Source organism: Danio rerio, chromosome 6 (assembly GCF_049306965.1).
Source record: "Danio rerio strain Tuebingen ecotype United States chromosome 6, GRCz12tu, whole genome shotgun sequence".
NCBI classification, from domain to species: Eukaryota; Metazoa; Chordata; class Actinopteri; order Cypriniformes; family Danionidae; genus Danio; species Danio rerio.
In genome coordinates, this window is record NC_133181.1 from 33,866,259 (window position 1) to 33,884,136 (window position 17,878).

Consider the following 17,878-nt stretch of genomic DNA (forward strand, 5'->3'; position numbering starts at 1 on the left):
TAAAATAAATTATTTTTTATTATGAGAACACATCTAACAAATGTCTTGAATATATTGTTAATCTCTTTATTTTATTGGCAAATTTTTAAATACACAAACAGAAATTTGCTAAATCATCTCCCACATTAACAGCTTTTTGTATCAAGTTTGACTTCTTTATGTCTACTGTAAAATTGTTGAAAAGCAAATAAATCTAAGATTTGTATCAATTATTAAAGCACTTTGTTGATTCCCCTGTTAATTCTTAAACTAATTGTATGTAGAAATGCTGTTCACTATGCTTTTTGTATTTAAAATATAAATTTTATATTTGTTTATTTTTTTACCATTGGTTTATTAGTTTTTTATGTCTCACCTTTTATGTTGTGTTGTATGTTTGTTGCTGATGGTTTATGCAACATTTTTTTAAGAAATAAATGAATAAATATACATATAAATATAAATACATGCTACATTCTTTATCCACAAACAAAAATGTCCTAAATCCTCTCCCTCATTTGCTCATCTTAATTGAAATTGATTCCTTGCTTAAGCTATGTGTTTATCTATCCAAAAAAAATCTGCAAGTTAGAGACTTATGAAAAAAGCATGCTTTTAGTCAATCTTTGATGCTTTCCGTTCTTTATTTAGTTTTGTACTTCCCATTTCTTTATTTTGTTTTCTTTTCCCCCTTTCTATTTGTCATTTTTGCTTGTTCTTTCACTTTGTAATTGTATGTACTGTGCTTGCATTCTAGCCCTGGTTTGTTGTACAGTTTTTCTTTTCTAAAAAAGCTTTAAAAAAAAAAATAATAATAAAATACATTGATAATATATAATAATAGTAGCAGGTGTAAATAAATAAATCATTGACAGATGCCAATTCTCAAATTTATTTACCTGCTAATTTTTCTTTTTTTTTGTAGTACATCAGTTTTTGTTAAACCTATTAAAGTTATTCATAATTGCTACCCAATAATTTATGATGTAATTAATCTAATAATAATAATAAAATAATAATAATAATATCTCTCCGAGTGTTCTTGTTGTAACCAGTAATTATCCATTTGTTGTAGAAGTGTGTTTATTGCAACAGTTTTTGGGCTGACTCTCTCTCTTTGTGTGTGTGTGTGTGTGTGCGTGTGCATTTATTCCTTGAATAATATTCTTTTCGGCTTAGTCCCTTTATTAATCTGGGGTCGCCTCAGTGGAATGAACCGCCAACTTATCCAGCATATGTTTTATGCAGCGTATGGCCTAGCTGCAACACATCACTGGGAAACACCCACACACACTCATTTACACACACTGACAATTTAGCTTACCCAATTCTCCTATACAGCATGTCTTTGGACTGTGGGGGAAACCGGAGCACCCGGAGTAAACCCATGCAAAAACAAAGGGAAAATACAATCTTCACACAGAAATGCCAACTGACACAGTCGAAGCTTGAACCAACGACAGTGCTACTCACTGCGCCACCGCGCTGCCCCTTATATAGATATATAAAACAATATTAATTTACCATTCATTTAATTGTATCCTAGTCTCTTCTGAGGAGAAAAAAAACATTTAAGCTATAATACACTTGTTGTTTTAGTTCTAAACGTTATTTAACATTTAAAAGGGCCAGAAGCAAATTTTCCTGATACTAAATAATCCAAAATCAAAATAATCCACTCAGAATTTTTGAGAAAATAAGTTTATTTTCTTAACGGGGACAGGGAAAGCTCAGTCATGTCATTTCTTGTATATGGTATTGCACAACAATAGGCTTTTGAGAGTTTTCTCCAACCCTTTTTGGCTGGTATATAGAACTGGAAAATGAGAGAGAGAGAGTGAAGCAAGAAAGCATATCTATGTATATCTAAAAAATAAAATAAAAAACTGAACAAAAATATCACAGTTGATAAGCATGAAGTCATGTTTACAACACCTACAGTAGGTCATGCAGCTTATCTTTGTTTTAGGGACAAATTATAATCGAATTGTAACTTAATCTGTGGTTTCTAGCAAATTTGTACTTTAATCTTCTGGATAAAAGAGATGTCACTATTATTTTATCTGAACACACTCAACAGTTATTAAATCACAAATGGTTTAAAGATATAATCACGTAATATATAAAACAGGATCTCACTGACTTGTCTGTTAGAAACACAACACTGAACAGTATTTACTAAAAAGGAGGCAGTGTTTAAAGAACATCTGATATATTTTATCTCAATACACTAACATATAGCCATTTTCTATAGTTACGTAAAAATTCAGTTTCATTTTCAACACATTCCGTTGACAGAATTCAACATATAAGACCTGGCGACCACAAAAGCAACTTCAGCACATCAAAATAAAAGAAATTGTACTTTCAAGGCAAATGTGGCATATTTGGATTCTAGAGCATGTACACTCTCAGAAATAAAGGCAGACGAGCTATCACAGGGGTGGTACCTTTTCGAAAGGTACTATCACAGTACCTAATAGGTCCATTTTAATAAATCAAGAGTACTTATTAGTCCCCAAAAGTACAAAAGTGTTCCTCCAAAAATTTGTAGATATATTTGTAGATACCAATATGGACCATTCAAGTACAAATGTGTACCTTTTGAAAAGGTACCACTCCAGTAACAGCTCGTGTATTTTTATTTCTGAGGGTGTAAAATGCTTAAAAATAATTACACCATTCTTTTGGGTGTGTAGTAACATATCACCTCAACAAATCAGAAACAGAGAAAGGCAAACACCACAAAGATCTTATAAAGCCTTCCAGCTAGAATTACACACACAAAGTCATAAGAATCTACCCTTCACTTATTATTCATGATTCAGTCACGTGCACATGGAATTTTGTGCATTTTAAATAGAGGAACCGACATCTTTATTGAATTTAAGCTGGATTTTACCCAGACTGACACCCATGATTCCAGCAAATGCTGAAATGGCAGAACTGGTCCCTGAAATGTATGAAATCTTTACAGGAATTGAAACAAGCAGAGTTAGCACACTGATAAATACCACTATACTACTAACAGACAAGCTGTGATCACAAAATAACTAGCAGGGAATCTTTGGAAATCAATGTATTCGATTGGTAATTTGTGTTGTTTTCTTGGATGTAATTGATTGTCAGACAATTTCCTCAGCGGGTTGAAGCGCAGCGAGCATCTGACTGGATGGCTGGGATCTTTGTGCTGAGAAGTGTGTTGATATTGGGCCAGATTCGATCTGTCTCTGTGTCCGAGAATGTGTACAGGATGCCTTTAGCCCTGAAAAGGTACATAGAATTACAAGAGTGTTAGTAGATAATAGGAAGACTGTGAAATAAACAAGGTTGTTGGCATATATTTTAATTATGTTTTATTATAGTTTTTGCAGACATAAAAAAAACAAAGAATTCAGACAAACCCATCATGTAATGTAAAATAAAGCATGAGAAATATATTTTTGGCATACATGGGACATATGTGTTTCTGGCTTATCTGTGGAAATATATCTTTATGACATATATAGAACATATATGTTTCTGATATATCTAGACATATATGTCTTTGAAATATTTAGGACATTTATTTGTTATAAACATAAGGGTTGTATACCTTTCCTGCATATATGTGGAAATATATGTTTCTGATATATATGGGACATATATGTATTATGCATGTAGGTGATATATATGTTTCTGGCATTTATGTTTCTAACATATTTGTTTCTGACATTCAGTTAAAGTCATGTTTATTTTTTCCCCAATTTCTATTTAACTGCGAGAAGATTTTTTCAACACATTTCTAAACATAATAGTTTTAATAACTCATTTCTAATAATTGATTTATTTTATCTTTGCCATTATGACAGTCAATAATATTTGACTAGATATTTTTCAAGACACTTCTATACAGCTTAAAGTGACATTTAAAGGCTTAACTAGGTTAATTAGGTTAACTAGGCAGGTTAGGGTAATTAGGCAAGTGATTGTATAATGATGGTTTGTTCTTTAGACTATCGAGAAAAAAGTAGCTTAAAAGGGGCTAATAATTTTGACATTTAAATGGATTTTTTAAAACAAATGTAAAAATTATTTTATTCTAGTCGAAATAATCTGGCTTATATGTGGATTTATATGTTTCTGGCATATATGAACATATGTTTCTCGCATATGTGGACATATATGTTTCAGACATATAAGGGACATATGTGTGCTATACATGTAGGGGACATATACGTTTCTGGCATATATTTGGACATGTGTTTCTGACATACATGGGACATATATTTCTGACATTTCTGGGACATATACAGTTGAAGTCAGAATTATTAGTACTCTTCAATTATTTTTTTCCTCTTTTTTAAATATTTCCCAAATGATGTTTAACAAAGCAAGGACATTTTTACAGTATGTCTGATATTTTTTCTTCTTCTGGAGAAAGTCTTAGTTGTTTTATTTTGGCTAGAATAAAAGCAGTTTTTCATTTTTTTAAATCCATTTAAAGGTCAAAATTATTATATATTTATTTCGATAGTCTAGAGAACAAACCATCATTGTACAATAACTTGCCTAATTACCCTAACCTGCCTAGTTAACCTAATTAACCTAGTTAAGCCTTTAAATGTCACTTTAAGCTGTATAGAAGTGTCTTGAAAAATATCTAGTAAAATATTATTGACTGTCATCATGGCAAAGACAAAATAAATCAGTTATTAAAATGAGTTATTAACACTATTATGTTTAGAAATGTGTTGAAAAAAAATCACAAATAATTCTGACTTCAACTGTATGTGTTATACATGTAGGGGACAAATATGTTTCTGGCATATTTGTGGACATATACAGTTGAAGTCAAAATTATTAGCGCCCCTGTTTATTTTTTCACAATTTCTGTTCAACTGAGAGAAGATTTTAATTTTAACATTTATGGGGCATCCATTAAGTTATTACATAAATGTGCCATATGTTTCTGGCATATATGTGAACATATATGTGTTATACATGTGCCATATGATGTAGAGATCAATCTTAAGATTTAATTATCTATATTGATTTAATAAAATGAAGAGCTAAAAGTTTCAAATGAATTAAATTCTATTAATTAACTGTATATCCTCATCATGAATGCATTTAACATTTATTTACTATTATTATGAGTTTTGACATTCATCCCATTGAGTTTGTGTGGGATTCGCTGTACATTTCAAATTGTGAGGAAATATGAGTGCAGAATGACTATAAGCTTACTTATAGAAGTCTATGACAGGTTTGGCAACATCTTTGTAGTGTCTCAGTCTGGCCACCAGGGCTTCTGGTCTGTCATCCTCCTGCTGAATCAGTGCCTCCCCTGTGATGTCATCCAGCCCCTTGTATACATAAAGGATAATAATAGTGAAAACAGGTATTTTACCCTGATGTGTACAACTAATTCTATGGCAAGAACTGACAGTGAAATCAACCATAAGATTCTTCTCCAAGGTTTTTCCCCCACAAGGTAGCAAGTTCTACTTAGAGAGGCACAGTTTGGATATAAGCCTTCTCCAAAACACCTGGTTGTAATTTTGAAGTACTTTTAATGCCTTTTTTACCTTGTGCAAGAGCCTTTTAAATGCTGGAACTAAGCTATGAAAGAAGGTAATGTAGATACTGTAGGTTTTATTAGGGGTAGACTTATTTAAACTGGAAATTTTGTAAATGGAAAAAGTTTTTAATACACATTAGAGCAATCATTAGGGCTGGATTTACTAACAGTTTGCGTCAGTTTAATCACTTCTTGTGTTAAAAAATACTGTTAACATTTACTCAGGACAAGCAGTAATGACTTAGCATGCATTTGGAAGACAAGGGCATATTTTAATTTGTGACGCACTGTGATTTACTAAGGTTTGCAATATTTATAGTAGTGTTTGTGCTGTTATTTGAGGGTGTTTTGCGCTGGTACTGTATCTTGGAAGGTTTGGGCGTGTTATGGATCAACAAATAAGACAGTAAGAGGACTTTTACATCTTATTTTCAGTTTTGTATCCATTTATGTGAAGGTTATTCAGTTATTCTGAGCTCAAAAGTGTTACTAGTGTCGATAAAAAGATATACTAAAGATTAACTGTTTCTTTTAAATAGATAAAAACTAGGGTTAAGTTGGACAGGTCATTCCACTAGAAAGAGACATATTGTTCCAAAACAGCTGATTAAAATGGATAGTTTCTTTTTACTGTTAGACACAAAGGAAGATATGCTGAAGAATGTTGGGAGGAAAAAGCCATTCATTTACAAAGTATTTTTATTCATATTATTGAGGTCTGTTTTTTCCAGCATTCTTCAGATGATTTTGATTTGTATGCAACAGAAGAAAGTAATTCATAAAACTTTAGAACCCCTTGAATTAAGGCTGGAACATATGGCAGAAATGCAATCTCGATAATTATTTTCCATATTGACTGATAATGATATATATTTCAATATAAGTTGTTAATGCTTCAAGATTTAAAAAAGTACGCCAACAATGACTGAAGCCACAAAAATTAGAGGGTCCATTAAATGGCATGACATTTTCAGACGATAAATTTTCAGTGTCAACAATCTTTTAGATTGCTATTGTTGCATATTTCTGTTGTGTGACTGGCTCTTAGATCAATATACAGTAAAAAAAATACAGAGCTTATCAATGTTATTCACATCAATTTGATTGTGATTCGAAAAAATATTGTTTATTGGCCCAGCCCTACCTTGAGTGTGAGTAAATGATGGGGATATGTTCTTTTTTGGGTGAACTATCCCCTTTAACTGAGTAATTGACTGTCTTCACTCACTTGGCTCACTTACATTCAAAATCAGATACATTTGGCAACAGCACAGTTTTGCTCTGAGGTGCACAACAGTTTTGATTTGGAATTGTTTAAAATATGTTTTCTGGTGAAACAGAAAAAAACATAGCATATAGCATCTAAAATATTGCATGCTTAATGTTAACTACTAGTTTGTTGAAAAAATTAGACAATAAAATATAACAAAAAAGTCTGACAGCAAATATTTTTTTGTTGTTTTTAACTTATTTTAATAGGTTAATCAGGTTTTCAACTCATTTAGTCAGCTTGATCCATGCAAGGAGATAAAAAATGTATTTGATTCAATTAAATTAAAGCAGCAAGAATTGTTTTACAGTGTATAAAAATAGCATTCTTATTTGTGTGCCTTTACTTTATTATTATATTGATGTTATGACTAGTTCAGATGTATATTAAAAACAAAAATGTGTATTTTTGCTTTCATAACTTTTTTACCTGCATTTGAATAGGCACAGAGTAAATGCTTCTAAACTCTCAAGGTGTGTTTTGTGTGTTTTGTGTGTGTGTGTGTGTGTGTGTGTGTGTGTGTGTGTGTGTGTGTGTGTGTGTGTGTGTGTGTGTGTGTGTGTGTGTGCGTGCATGTGCGTGTGTTGTGTGGCATAAGAACTGTTCCCTATTTTAGACATTAAATGCACAATATTTCAATTGCAATTGCAATATTTCAATCTGAAACAGTTTAACAGAGGTACCAGGGTATATGCAGAAGTCCGAAAGGTCATTTCAATATCTTTTAAAGACTTTATAAAGACCTTCTCAGAATATTTTAAGACCTCGTCACCACTATAAGTTCAAATCAGTATCAAACCTTTACCTTAATAAACAGCTGTAGTTAAATAAATCGATGGAGCACAACCATGCAACAGAGCTTAGATAAGCTCGGAAGAAACAAAGCTTGAAAAAAATTAATTACGTGGTTGTTAAGAGTGCCACATCACCTTCTCGCGTTTGTCACAAATTACGTGACATTACTCGGATGTAGCTTGGCTGGACGTGCCACAGCTCGAACTAATCGGGTGGAGCGAGCACACCATTGTTATCATTACGAGGAAAATAAATATATCCATGCTTTTTGGAGTCAAACACTTTGGACAACGATTGAACAAAATGTAAGACCTTGTAAAAACATGATTAAGACATATTAATACCTTTTAAGGGCCTTCATTTTCTCATAACTGATTTATCAACTTTTAATACTTTTTAAGACGGACACCCTGAGTACATTAGGATGTTCACCTGGATGCGCGGAGGATTGAAGCACATATTGTACACTCTCCCACTGGGTGGATGAATCCATCGATGTCGCAGTCGTTCTTTCAGTGTTTCCAGAGGGATGTTGAGGTTAATGGCTACATCCAGGTCACAGGAACTGTTCAGAGCTTCAGCCTGTGCCAGTGTCCGAGGAAAACCTGGAAGGCAAGTGCACAAAATGATTTACAACACATTAACACCGGCCAATACGATTATGTAAACCTGAATTATTTACTGTACTATTGCTTTATTATTTATACAGTGTTTCACTAACAAATTATAAATGAGTACCATTTTGAAATGTCATACTTGTTGCAATGTGCAGTTTCATAACTATGAATCAATGTCAAGTGTTGCAATACTACATCCTTATAGGGTGCAAGGTATTATGGTACTTTGTATCATTACTGCATGGCTTTCATAGTTTATGACTGAGTGTAGTTAGTCTACTTTAATATTAAGCTTTAGTCAGGATAAGCCTTTGCGGGTTCAGCTTTAATGTGTACAGTAAAGGAACACTAGTTTTAATCCATGGAGTAATAATATTTAAACCTGTTTTCTAGGTCACTCTGCATACCTTTTTTCAGTCAATGTTTGATAACCTTTCATCCTATAGTGGGAGTTGCAGACTGTAATCTTGCATTACAGTCGCAGTGTTTAAAAAGTAATGCAACACAATGGATGTCGCAAGCATCTGGTTTTACTCTTTCTGATTCCGTAAATCAATAAGCCGCTGAAATATGGTATTTAATGAAATATTTTTCAATGCTCAGTGTATTTTCTGAAGTTCCCCCACTTCACTATAGTGTTTTAAGTTTGTGTTAAATGAAGAAATGAAACTTTGGCTTCCTCTAAAGTGATTTAGATGCTAAATAAACAGATTTTCAAAAGCCATTTTATACACAGAAAGCTTTTTGAATACAAATAAATGGTGTACTTTAAAGTATCTTTTTTTAAATAACTCAGAGATCATATTATATTGTGTTCCATTTTAATTCATCCGAAATTCTTGCTGACAAATGAGTACAATCTAGCAATTTGAAAGGTTGTGCTAAAGTATAACTATTTAAAATGACAATAAATTTGTATTTTGGATCTGCATTGTGTGTTTTTTATGTTATCAAATGATTCTTGTTCTAAATGTGTCTGATTTAAATGTTATATATATATATATATATATATATATATATATATATATATATATATATATATATATATATATATATATATATATATATATATATATATATAATGATTATACCATCTAACAGCCAGCTGTATTTGGTCATCTCCTCCAGTCGAGGCAACAAAAGACGTGTCATCACATGGTCTGGAACCAGCAGTCCTTTATTAATATACGTCTTGGCTAAAACACCGGCATCTGCATGATAAATTAAAGAAAAGATCAAGTGAAAAACATATTTTTCTTTCCAAATTATTTAATCTACGAATTCATATATTTAATAAGCTGCTATATATGACATATCTCCAACAATAAAAGCAGCTGAGATTACCTTATGGTATTTATAAAGCCATACTTGCAATGATATTCTATTTACGTATATGCTTTAAATACACATAATCTTTTACTGACACCAATCAATTATTAATCACAAGATTTTAACCAGAAACTAGACTGTTAATCATAATAGTTCATACAGTCACATGAGAGTCTTGAGACATCGATGCCCAATGAGTTCATTTATAATTTATTTACATGCATACGTCGTCACTACATAAATTGTACTCTTTTACAATTGCAAACTATACCACTACTACACACACAGATAAGACAAAAGTTTGCAAAAACAGTGGTGTGTTTGATAGCAAGATTCAAAGTCCGATTTAGTTGATAAGTTGTTTAATCGAAGTATGATAAATGTAAAATAAAATCTTTAATTACGATTCTATTTGCCATGATATTTTAAGTCAAGCATATTTATATTGAACAAAATAAATGTGTGAATTGGTGTGTTGAGTAGTAACATTCCACTGTCTTTATCTGCCATCTAAAGTCTTTAATAGGGGGTTGCATGGCAACAGAGCAATAAAACAAATGTGGAATGGCATTTTGCCAGCATGGCAACTTTAAAAGCGTTACCTCACGTGAACCCTGAACGTCATGACCCAGAGGATGCAACCACAAATTCCAGATCAGAAGGACCAACTGTTGAATTTAATGTATTTATAAAAGGATAACTGAAATAGGGGTTACACCTCTTTATAAGAACAAGTTCTCGCTCATAAAGAAATCCTACAGTAAATTATAATAAATACTATAAGATCCATGCAACAATGCATTGCACTGTTTATAACAGTATTTACAACACTTTGTTAATGAATGCTACAGCACACTGTATATCTGATAAACTGTCAGAATAGTAGCCTAGTTTTTACAACAATAAACTCGAGTAATATAGTAGGCGAATTGTACTTCAGTATGGTTCAAAATAGTATTTGTAATGTAGTATAGTATTTTTTTTATGCGGTATGCTTCACGGAGCATATGACATGTTGGCATCGACAGGCTTCCAGAGAGATCCAGAAAAACTACCGAAAGTTTGCCATTCATGTCAAATCACTCACCAGTTTTTGAGGAGATGTTTTCTCGAACAAAATCTCCACTGGACAAATGTTTAAGGCCGAAATTGTGCGCGATCCTCTCCGAGATGGTCCCCTTCCCCGAACCTGGTGGACCCATAATAACAGCCCGGAATAACTTGGACATTTTCTCACTGAACTGCCCTGTATGCAATAGAAACGAGTCCAGCGTTACAATTAAAACCACGCAAAACACACACTCGTTTATTTACAGTTTGCGATGCAACGCGAGAGATTACAGATCTCCAGTGCAGAATGAGGGGCGGAGATCTGTAACACCGAATAAAGAAAAACACAAATTCATAGAACAAGCAGGTTGGAGGTGCAAAACAGCTCTCAAACTTACCCACCCAACAGACTACTGTACTGTGAAACTGTTATTTGCAGGTTGAAAACACAGCTCGTTGTCAGCGTTCATCAAAACAGTGCAGCCCTTCGCTGACGCGCCGCCTACTTCTGCTCTTTTATGAGGACGTGAGCTTCTCCTCTCTGCAAATGAATGGAGGAGAAATATAAACGCCCTATTTTAAAACACTGCCTGGTTTTGGTTTAGCATCTGAAAAATACGCAAAGGCTGCACCGCAGAGGAATATGGTCAATGTAGTATTTCAATAACGGTTGCAATAAGTGTGCAATACCCACAGAGTATGTAATCTTACAGGGAATTATAAAGAAAATATTTTGTAGTGTATGTAACATAAGTTTACAGCGGAGAAATAAATAATGATAGTTTTTTCATAAGAAATCTAAAAAATAATAATGTTTAAATTTAATATGAGTGTAAAGCCTGCTGACCATTTAAAAAAAAGGATTTAATTAATGATTTAATTATTTAAATGAACAGTGAAGCATAATGGCAAAAAAAACTATATAAAATGATTTAGTTCTTTCTTTGAAGGATTATTTTTGAAAAAATGTGTCGTAAATGTGTTACTTTCATTCTTATTCTTTTTAATGATCCAATCAAAAACAAAATTGAACAAATAAAAGTTTTTGTAAAATATTGTTATGACAATTATCAACAATGTTGGGGTAACGTGCGTTAATAATATTATTTTTCTAAGTAACGAGTAAAGTAACACATTACTTAATAATAATAATAATAATAATAATAATAATAATAATAATAATAATAAGTAATAAAGTTTGAGTTACTTTTTAGTTTAATTAATTAGCTTTTTAAAAAATAAACTGCTGAATTAAAATTAGTCACAATGAATCACGAGCAATCAATGAGCAAATGTGTCGATTATTTCAAAGGCATTGAAGAAAATGAACAGAGGTTTGTCTCAATGGACAGTGACTTTACTAAAGACAAATAGTACAAAAGTAGCAAACACATTGCAATAATTTGTATACAGCATGTAGAGCTCTTTTTTTAATGGCAAATGAAGATACAGGTTTTACAGTGCATTGTTAATTGCAGTGCTCCTCTAATAAAAAAGAAAGGGAAAAAAAACAAGTTCTGAAAGAGATTAAACCTCCACCAGATCAGAAAAAGTAATGCACATGTAACTCAAAAGTAATGTAATGCATCACTTACCATAGAATCAACTAAGTGACGCAACTAGTTACTTGTTTGTTGAATAACTACATTTTGTGATGCATTACTTTCAAAAGTAACTTTCCCCAACACTGATTATCAATGATTTAAAAATAATGGTAATGTTGTTTCAACTGAATTTCTTTTCACATTTAATCATTCTCTGCTCAGTTTGCACAAAACACAAAGTATCAGTTTGTTTTGTTCTGCTTTTTATCTTTACTTCCACATAGCTTAAAAATATAATCATAATATTCTGGCCTTTAGTTATAATATTATCTGAAGTTGTTAGCATCCTAAAACTGATTGATTGATTTATAGGAAGGTTGTCCATGGTAATTTCTGGACAAGAAGCATAAAAAATGTGTACTTTTTTTGCAATAAATAAATAATCTAATTAAAACATGAATAGAAATTAGACTTAAACTAATTATGAATTATTAAAATAAATAAGTTAACAAATAAACACTGTACTATTAGGAAATATGTAACGTAATAGAAAAAAACATATAATCTAGACTCATTATAGATATGCATTTTTTAAGTATATCTCTATGTAAGAACATATTTGGAGGTATGTGGTATCAAAAAGATGAAAAAAAAAAACAACAACTTTGCACTAGATAGATTTTAGATTACAAAGTGTGATTTGGGACACAACTACTGCTGGTCTCTTTACATGCAAGAAACTCTGCCATCATGGGTGTAACTGGTGTGATATTGCCCCCTGTCTGAATTAGGACAGGATACACTTGCTGACCAAAATCTGCAAATTTGTTTACTTTAAAGCCCCATTACACACCACTTCATTGACATGAAAAAAAAGATTCAACAAATATAAAAAATACAAACACTAAAATATCCCGGTTGCCTTACATTTATAAGCTGAATCAATTTAACCATGTGAGTGAATTGAACTTATGTTAAACTGACTTAAAACAGCTTGTGTAACTTATACATTTATGTTAGAACTGGCAATTAATTAAATGTTTTGCTGTTTTTTTTTACAACTTATTACAGTGTTTTGATTAAAATAAAACAATATAGGCTAATAATAATAATCACAGCAAAGATGCACAGTGTAAAGTTCTATTCATTTATTTTATTAAACTATTGCTATATTTATATAAAGTTATATTAAATATAAACTTTTAACTTCTGGAATTCCCAAATTATTATTTATTTAATTCATTCAAGTTTCTGTCAATAAAAGTAGTTTAAACTCAAGAATAGTCATTTGTAAATCAAAAATTGCCACAGGAAACATCTTACACGGGTGTCATTCGAGTAAAAAAAAATTTAAAACCGCAGAAAAACTGTGAGGTACAATCACCATGTCAAACATTTACATTTCCGAGGAGCCTTACGGTGGCGTCAGAACATAAGAGAATGTAAACGCAGTTCACTTCGGCTATGCAATGTCGAAACCAGTCGACTTCTAAGGCTTCCATAAGGAAAGAGTCATTTTGCAATAAAGAAAGTGGCGAACTTTGAGCGTCAGGACCCGGAAGCGTGTTGTTTTATTGTCACATGGCTTGAAGATTTCAATAACAACAAAAAATGGCGACAATCACGTTGTTCGCTGTAAGGCTTGCTGCGTCATTAAAAATATTCAGGTAAACACGGGAGTTCAGCGTTGCAAATGCAGGTAAGTACTTTTGCAGTCGGTAGAATAGTACATGTGTCCATATGTGGGGGTGATATTATATGAATGTTTTACCTTAGAAGTGCGTGGTGTTTGTTTTTGCTCCGAGAGGGGTGTGCGCGCGCTGTTGGGCGTTAGCGCGCATCAGTACAGTGCAATAAGACGACTCGCAACATATAAGACTATAAGAACCAATGGACTTATGTGCTACAACAGCTTCTTTACACGCGTTTAACGTGGAATATCCACACTACATGTTGTGATATGATATGGCACGGTCACGTAATGCCTGTTCGCGGAATAACTTATGTATAATTTATTGTAGACCGTGTTGTTCTGACCTCATGACGTTTCAAACACTTTTTACTCTCGTATTAAATTGTGGTTTATAAATTATGTTCCTCACACTCATTATTTTAATAAAACCTGTAGTTTCACCAAACATTATTTGCCACGAGAACTCGCAACATACTCTGACAGCGAATGTATGCCCGTTTTAACCCATTGTTATTGTATTTTCCCCCTTTTCCCCGAAACAGCTGCTATAGGAATGTTAGGCAGATGTTTTGTCAGATTATTGGCAGGCGTTTCCACTGTCCTGAGATGGCAAACACGACGCGCTGATGGAGTTGTTTACAAGAAGAGATTCGCTTGGAGGGCGGGGATGTTTTGGCGGAGTCTGTGGGCGGAGCCGTTCGCCTGCCAAATAATACGAGCGCAAAGTAAAAAGGGGTGGAGTCAGGGTTACCATAACAAGTCTTACGTCACATGGGTGGTTTGTATGAATAATTTAAAGCTCAAAATGAAGGTATTGAATCTCTTGCTGTTAGAGAGGGTGCTGTAACTTATCCAATAAAAATATGCAATGTAGCCCAATCATGACATTATAGATGAACTGGATGGTAAAAGTTTGTTTTGTCATAGAATTCTTCATTGAGTGCATCTACTCATGTCCTTAATCTATTTGCAGATGCATTAATTTGCTTCATTTTTTATATTCTGCAATTGGTATATTATGGATACCACTGTATCTGTGATATGTAAAGTCTAAGTTGTCGTCCTTGATGGATCATGGATGAGAAGATGTGTCAATCACCACCGCCCTGGATCTGCTAGATGTGACAGGCTGCCCTGGTTCAGTTATCACAGTGCTGATGCTGTCCATCTTAAAGGTACAGTACTGTGATAACTGAAGGATGGCTGCCATCTTGACATCTTACCTCAAAAAGAGATTTGATTTCTGGTGAGAAAGAAGTAAATAACGATGGAAATAAAATAAAAATATGCAATTCTGTTTTCATTCTGTGTCAAATTACTGGTTGTCTTATAATTGTATATGTTCACAGTATGGTAATTACAATAAGAAATTGTGTGGGGGATCTAGCAAAATATTTGATGACATTTTAGCATATTATATTATATGTATTATTATTATTATTATATACTATGTTCATTCATTTTCTTGTCGGCTTAGTCCCTTTATTAATCCGGGGTCGCCACAGCAGAATGAACCACCATCTTATCCAGCAAGTTTTTACGCAGCGGATGCCCTTCCAGCCACAACCCATCTCTGGGAAACATTCACACACACATTCACACACACTCTCATACACTACGGACAATTTAACCTACCCAATTCACCTGTACCGCATGTCTGTGGGGGAAACCAGAGCACCCGGAGGAAACCCACGCGAAGGCAGGGAGAACATGCAAACTCCACACAGAAACGCCAACTGAGCCGAGGTTCGACCCAGCGACCTTCTTGCTGTGAGGCGACAGCACTACCCACTGCGCCACTGCCTCGCCATTATATACTATGTATTCTATGCATTTTATGCATCAGGACTATAAAGAGAGATCAGTGTTTGCATTTCAATTAACGTTTGTTCAATTTGAATCCTTTTGTAATATTTGAAAATAATAAAATTGGGAAGTCAGTGATGTTTAATATATGATATTAATATGATAATAATAATGTTTATTTAATAGCCGTTTAATAGATACAAAAAGCTTTCAAGACGGAGCACTATATATATATATATATATATATATATATATATATATATGTGTGTGTGTGTGTGTGTGTGTGTTTGTGTTTTAGAACAATTTGTACTACACAAAGATATTTTACTTGTGATCTAAGCAACTGGAAAATGTAGCACTAAAAAAATACAACTGTTTCTCTTTTTCTTGTGTGAATATGTGTTGTATCAAAAATTAGCTATGATAAAACATTTGAAACTTCTCAAAAGAATGTATCAATTATAGCCCTGCTCTATTATTTCAGGAGATCAATCTACGTACTGCCATCTTCGTGTTACACTGACCACCCCTCTATTCACACAATTCCATGCTTAGAATATAATTTTTAAAAGATCAAAAGATTCCTGTCTCAAGTGAAATTTCGTATAGTTTACACATTTTAGAAAAGTGTCTTATATAAATAATAGTTATGGTGACCTCTGTGGAATCTCTGGGTCTTTCCTGAGAACTATCAAAAAAACGTTTACTCGACTGCGTAATTTTGTGTTGCACGTAGACTCGTCACTTACCAATTATAGCCTACATGACTCATCCACCATTCGGAGTTTTTAACTGTACCTTTATCCCAGTGTTTTAAGTATCATTGTCAAAACATATGGGCTATACTATCATTGCATTCCAATATAGCAAACATTTTAAAATCATAATGCTATTAACTGTTAGAAAAATTAAAAAGTTTTTAATAGTTGCATCTATGCTCATTTGTAATTTTGAGACTTTTAAACACAGCCTGTTGTTTCATATATCTACCCAAAGCTCTGTTAAACCTATTGATCTGCCACTCAGTCGGTGTGCTCTTGTAGCCCTCTTGTGAAACTGCAGCCCACAGTTTCTGGCAACTCATCTGATCTCGAGAACGGGAAGTCCCTCCCATAGCAGGCTTAAACCTCTTGGTCTTAAAGACCATACACTTTTCAATGTAACCAGAGTAGGCTTTTGTGTTTTGTCGATGTCTATTTTAAAACAGAGACTGAATAAAAACAGTTACGCTGGCGGTGTTAGCTTTAGCGTTAGCTTAAACAATACGAGAAGATGAATGTTTTATTTACAAAACATTTAACATTGTAATTTACTAAATAATTCTAATATCAAGCAGCTTAATGTATACATTTCTAAATTATTTATGACAACACCTATTTGATAAGCCTTTTTATGAATTTGCGAAACTTATCAGTGTTGTGGAGTAGATAAGCATCTATGACTAACTGCAATCATGTCTAATCTACTTTTAATTGAGACATAACATAACAGTGCTTAAACATCACATTAATTATAAATGATTTTTAAAACAGGGCTTTTAAGTGGTCATGTAACATTTAATTCAACTGACATTTAGTCCAAATATCGTTTTAATGCTACTGCAATATTTAATCACATTTTAATCATGCTTAAAGATGCTGAGGAAAGACTGCATTTCAAACATGCAAAACTTGTACTCTATATGTGTAAATGTTATCAAATGTTTGGGGTAATTATGGATTTGTTTTTACCTCACCGCAACACTCCAAATTATAGTTTAATAGTTTAATCACACGTATGTTAGTAAATAAAGACTTTTCTATATACGGAGGCTGTAATAAAGATCCACTAGCTTACTCTCCGCCTAAGGGTTAACGCTATTGGTACCGCATTTGATTGACAGCTGGATGAGCCAATAGGTGGCGTGTGACATTACCCTATTTTCGGGAATGCACTCGACGCTTGACAGGAAAGGTTAGTTGATCACGAAGACTTAACCACGGTTTGTACCACTGTGAAGCGAAGTTTGTCTTGAAAATTAATCTCGCGGGATAAACCTAAGATTATCGGAGAACATTTTGGAGTTTAATAACGACCGTTTTACATCAACAAAACACCAAGAGGAAGTGTTCGAGCGTCTGTAATGATCGGAAGTAGCTTTGCCTGGCGAGGTAAGGACGAGGGCCATAACTCTTTACATCCTGACCGTGTGTCTGATCTCTGGGGGATTGCTGTATGCGTGTCTTTAATCTG

The 17,878-nt window shown here is 33.2% G+C and overlaps 2 protein-coding genes, 1 long non-coding RNA gene and 1 other non-coding gene across 5 annotated transcripts in view; 3 read left to right on the plus strand and 1 right to left on the minus strand.

Moving 5' to 3' along the window:
- Positions 1–1,664: 1,664 nt before the first annotated feature.
- Positions 1,665–11,113, minus strand: ak4 (adenylate kinase 4). Of its 2 annotated transcripts, none has more exons than XM_005165873.4 (6): positions 11,006–11,113; positions 10,641–10,799; positions 9,316–9,435; positions 8,040–8,212; positions 5,209–5,327; positions 1,665–3,244 (listed from the first exon to the last, which is right to left on the minus strand). In XM_005165873.4, exons 2-6 carry the CDS (start codon positions 10,780–10,782, stop codon positions 3,118–3,120), a joined length of 681 nt encoding a protein of 226 aa, XP_005165930.1. In that variant the 5' UTR covers positions 10,783–10,799; positions 11,006–11,113; the 3' UTR covers positions 1,665–3,117.
- A 2,631-nt stretch (positions 11,114–13,744) lies between these two features.
- Positions 13,745–14,738, plus strand: LOC137495976 (uncharacterized). The gene is made up of 2 exons (XR_011015996.1): positions 13,745–13,846; positions 14,383–14,738. It is a non-coding gene; the product is annotated as an uncharacterized lncRNA (long non-coding RNA).
- Positions 14,739–14,967: 229 nt separating this feature from the next.
- mir101a (microRNA 101a) lies at positions 14,968–15,048 on the plus strand. Its single transcript, NR_030054.1, has one exon. It is a non-coding gene; the product is annotated as a microRNA 101a (primary transcript).
- A 2,544-nt stretch (positions 15,049–17,592) lies between these two features.
- The window catches only part of jak1 (Janus kinase 1), a 58,321-nt gene continuing 58,035 nt past the window's right edge, over positions 17,593–17,878 (plus strand). The window contains 1 exon segment of the mRNA NM_131073.1: positions 17,593–17,796. The gene's annotated coding sequence lies outside the window, so the exon portion shown is untranslated.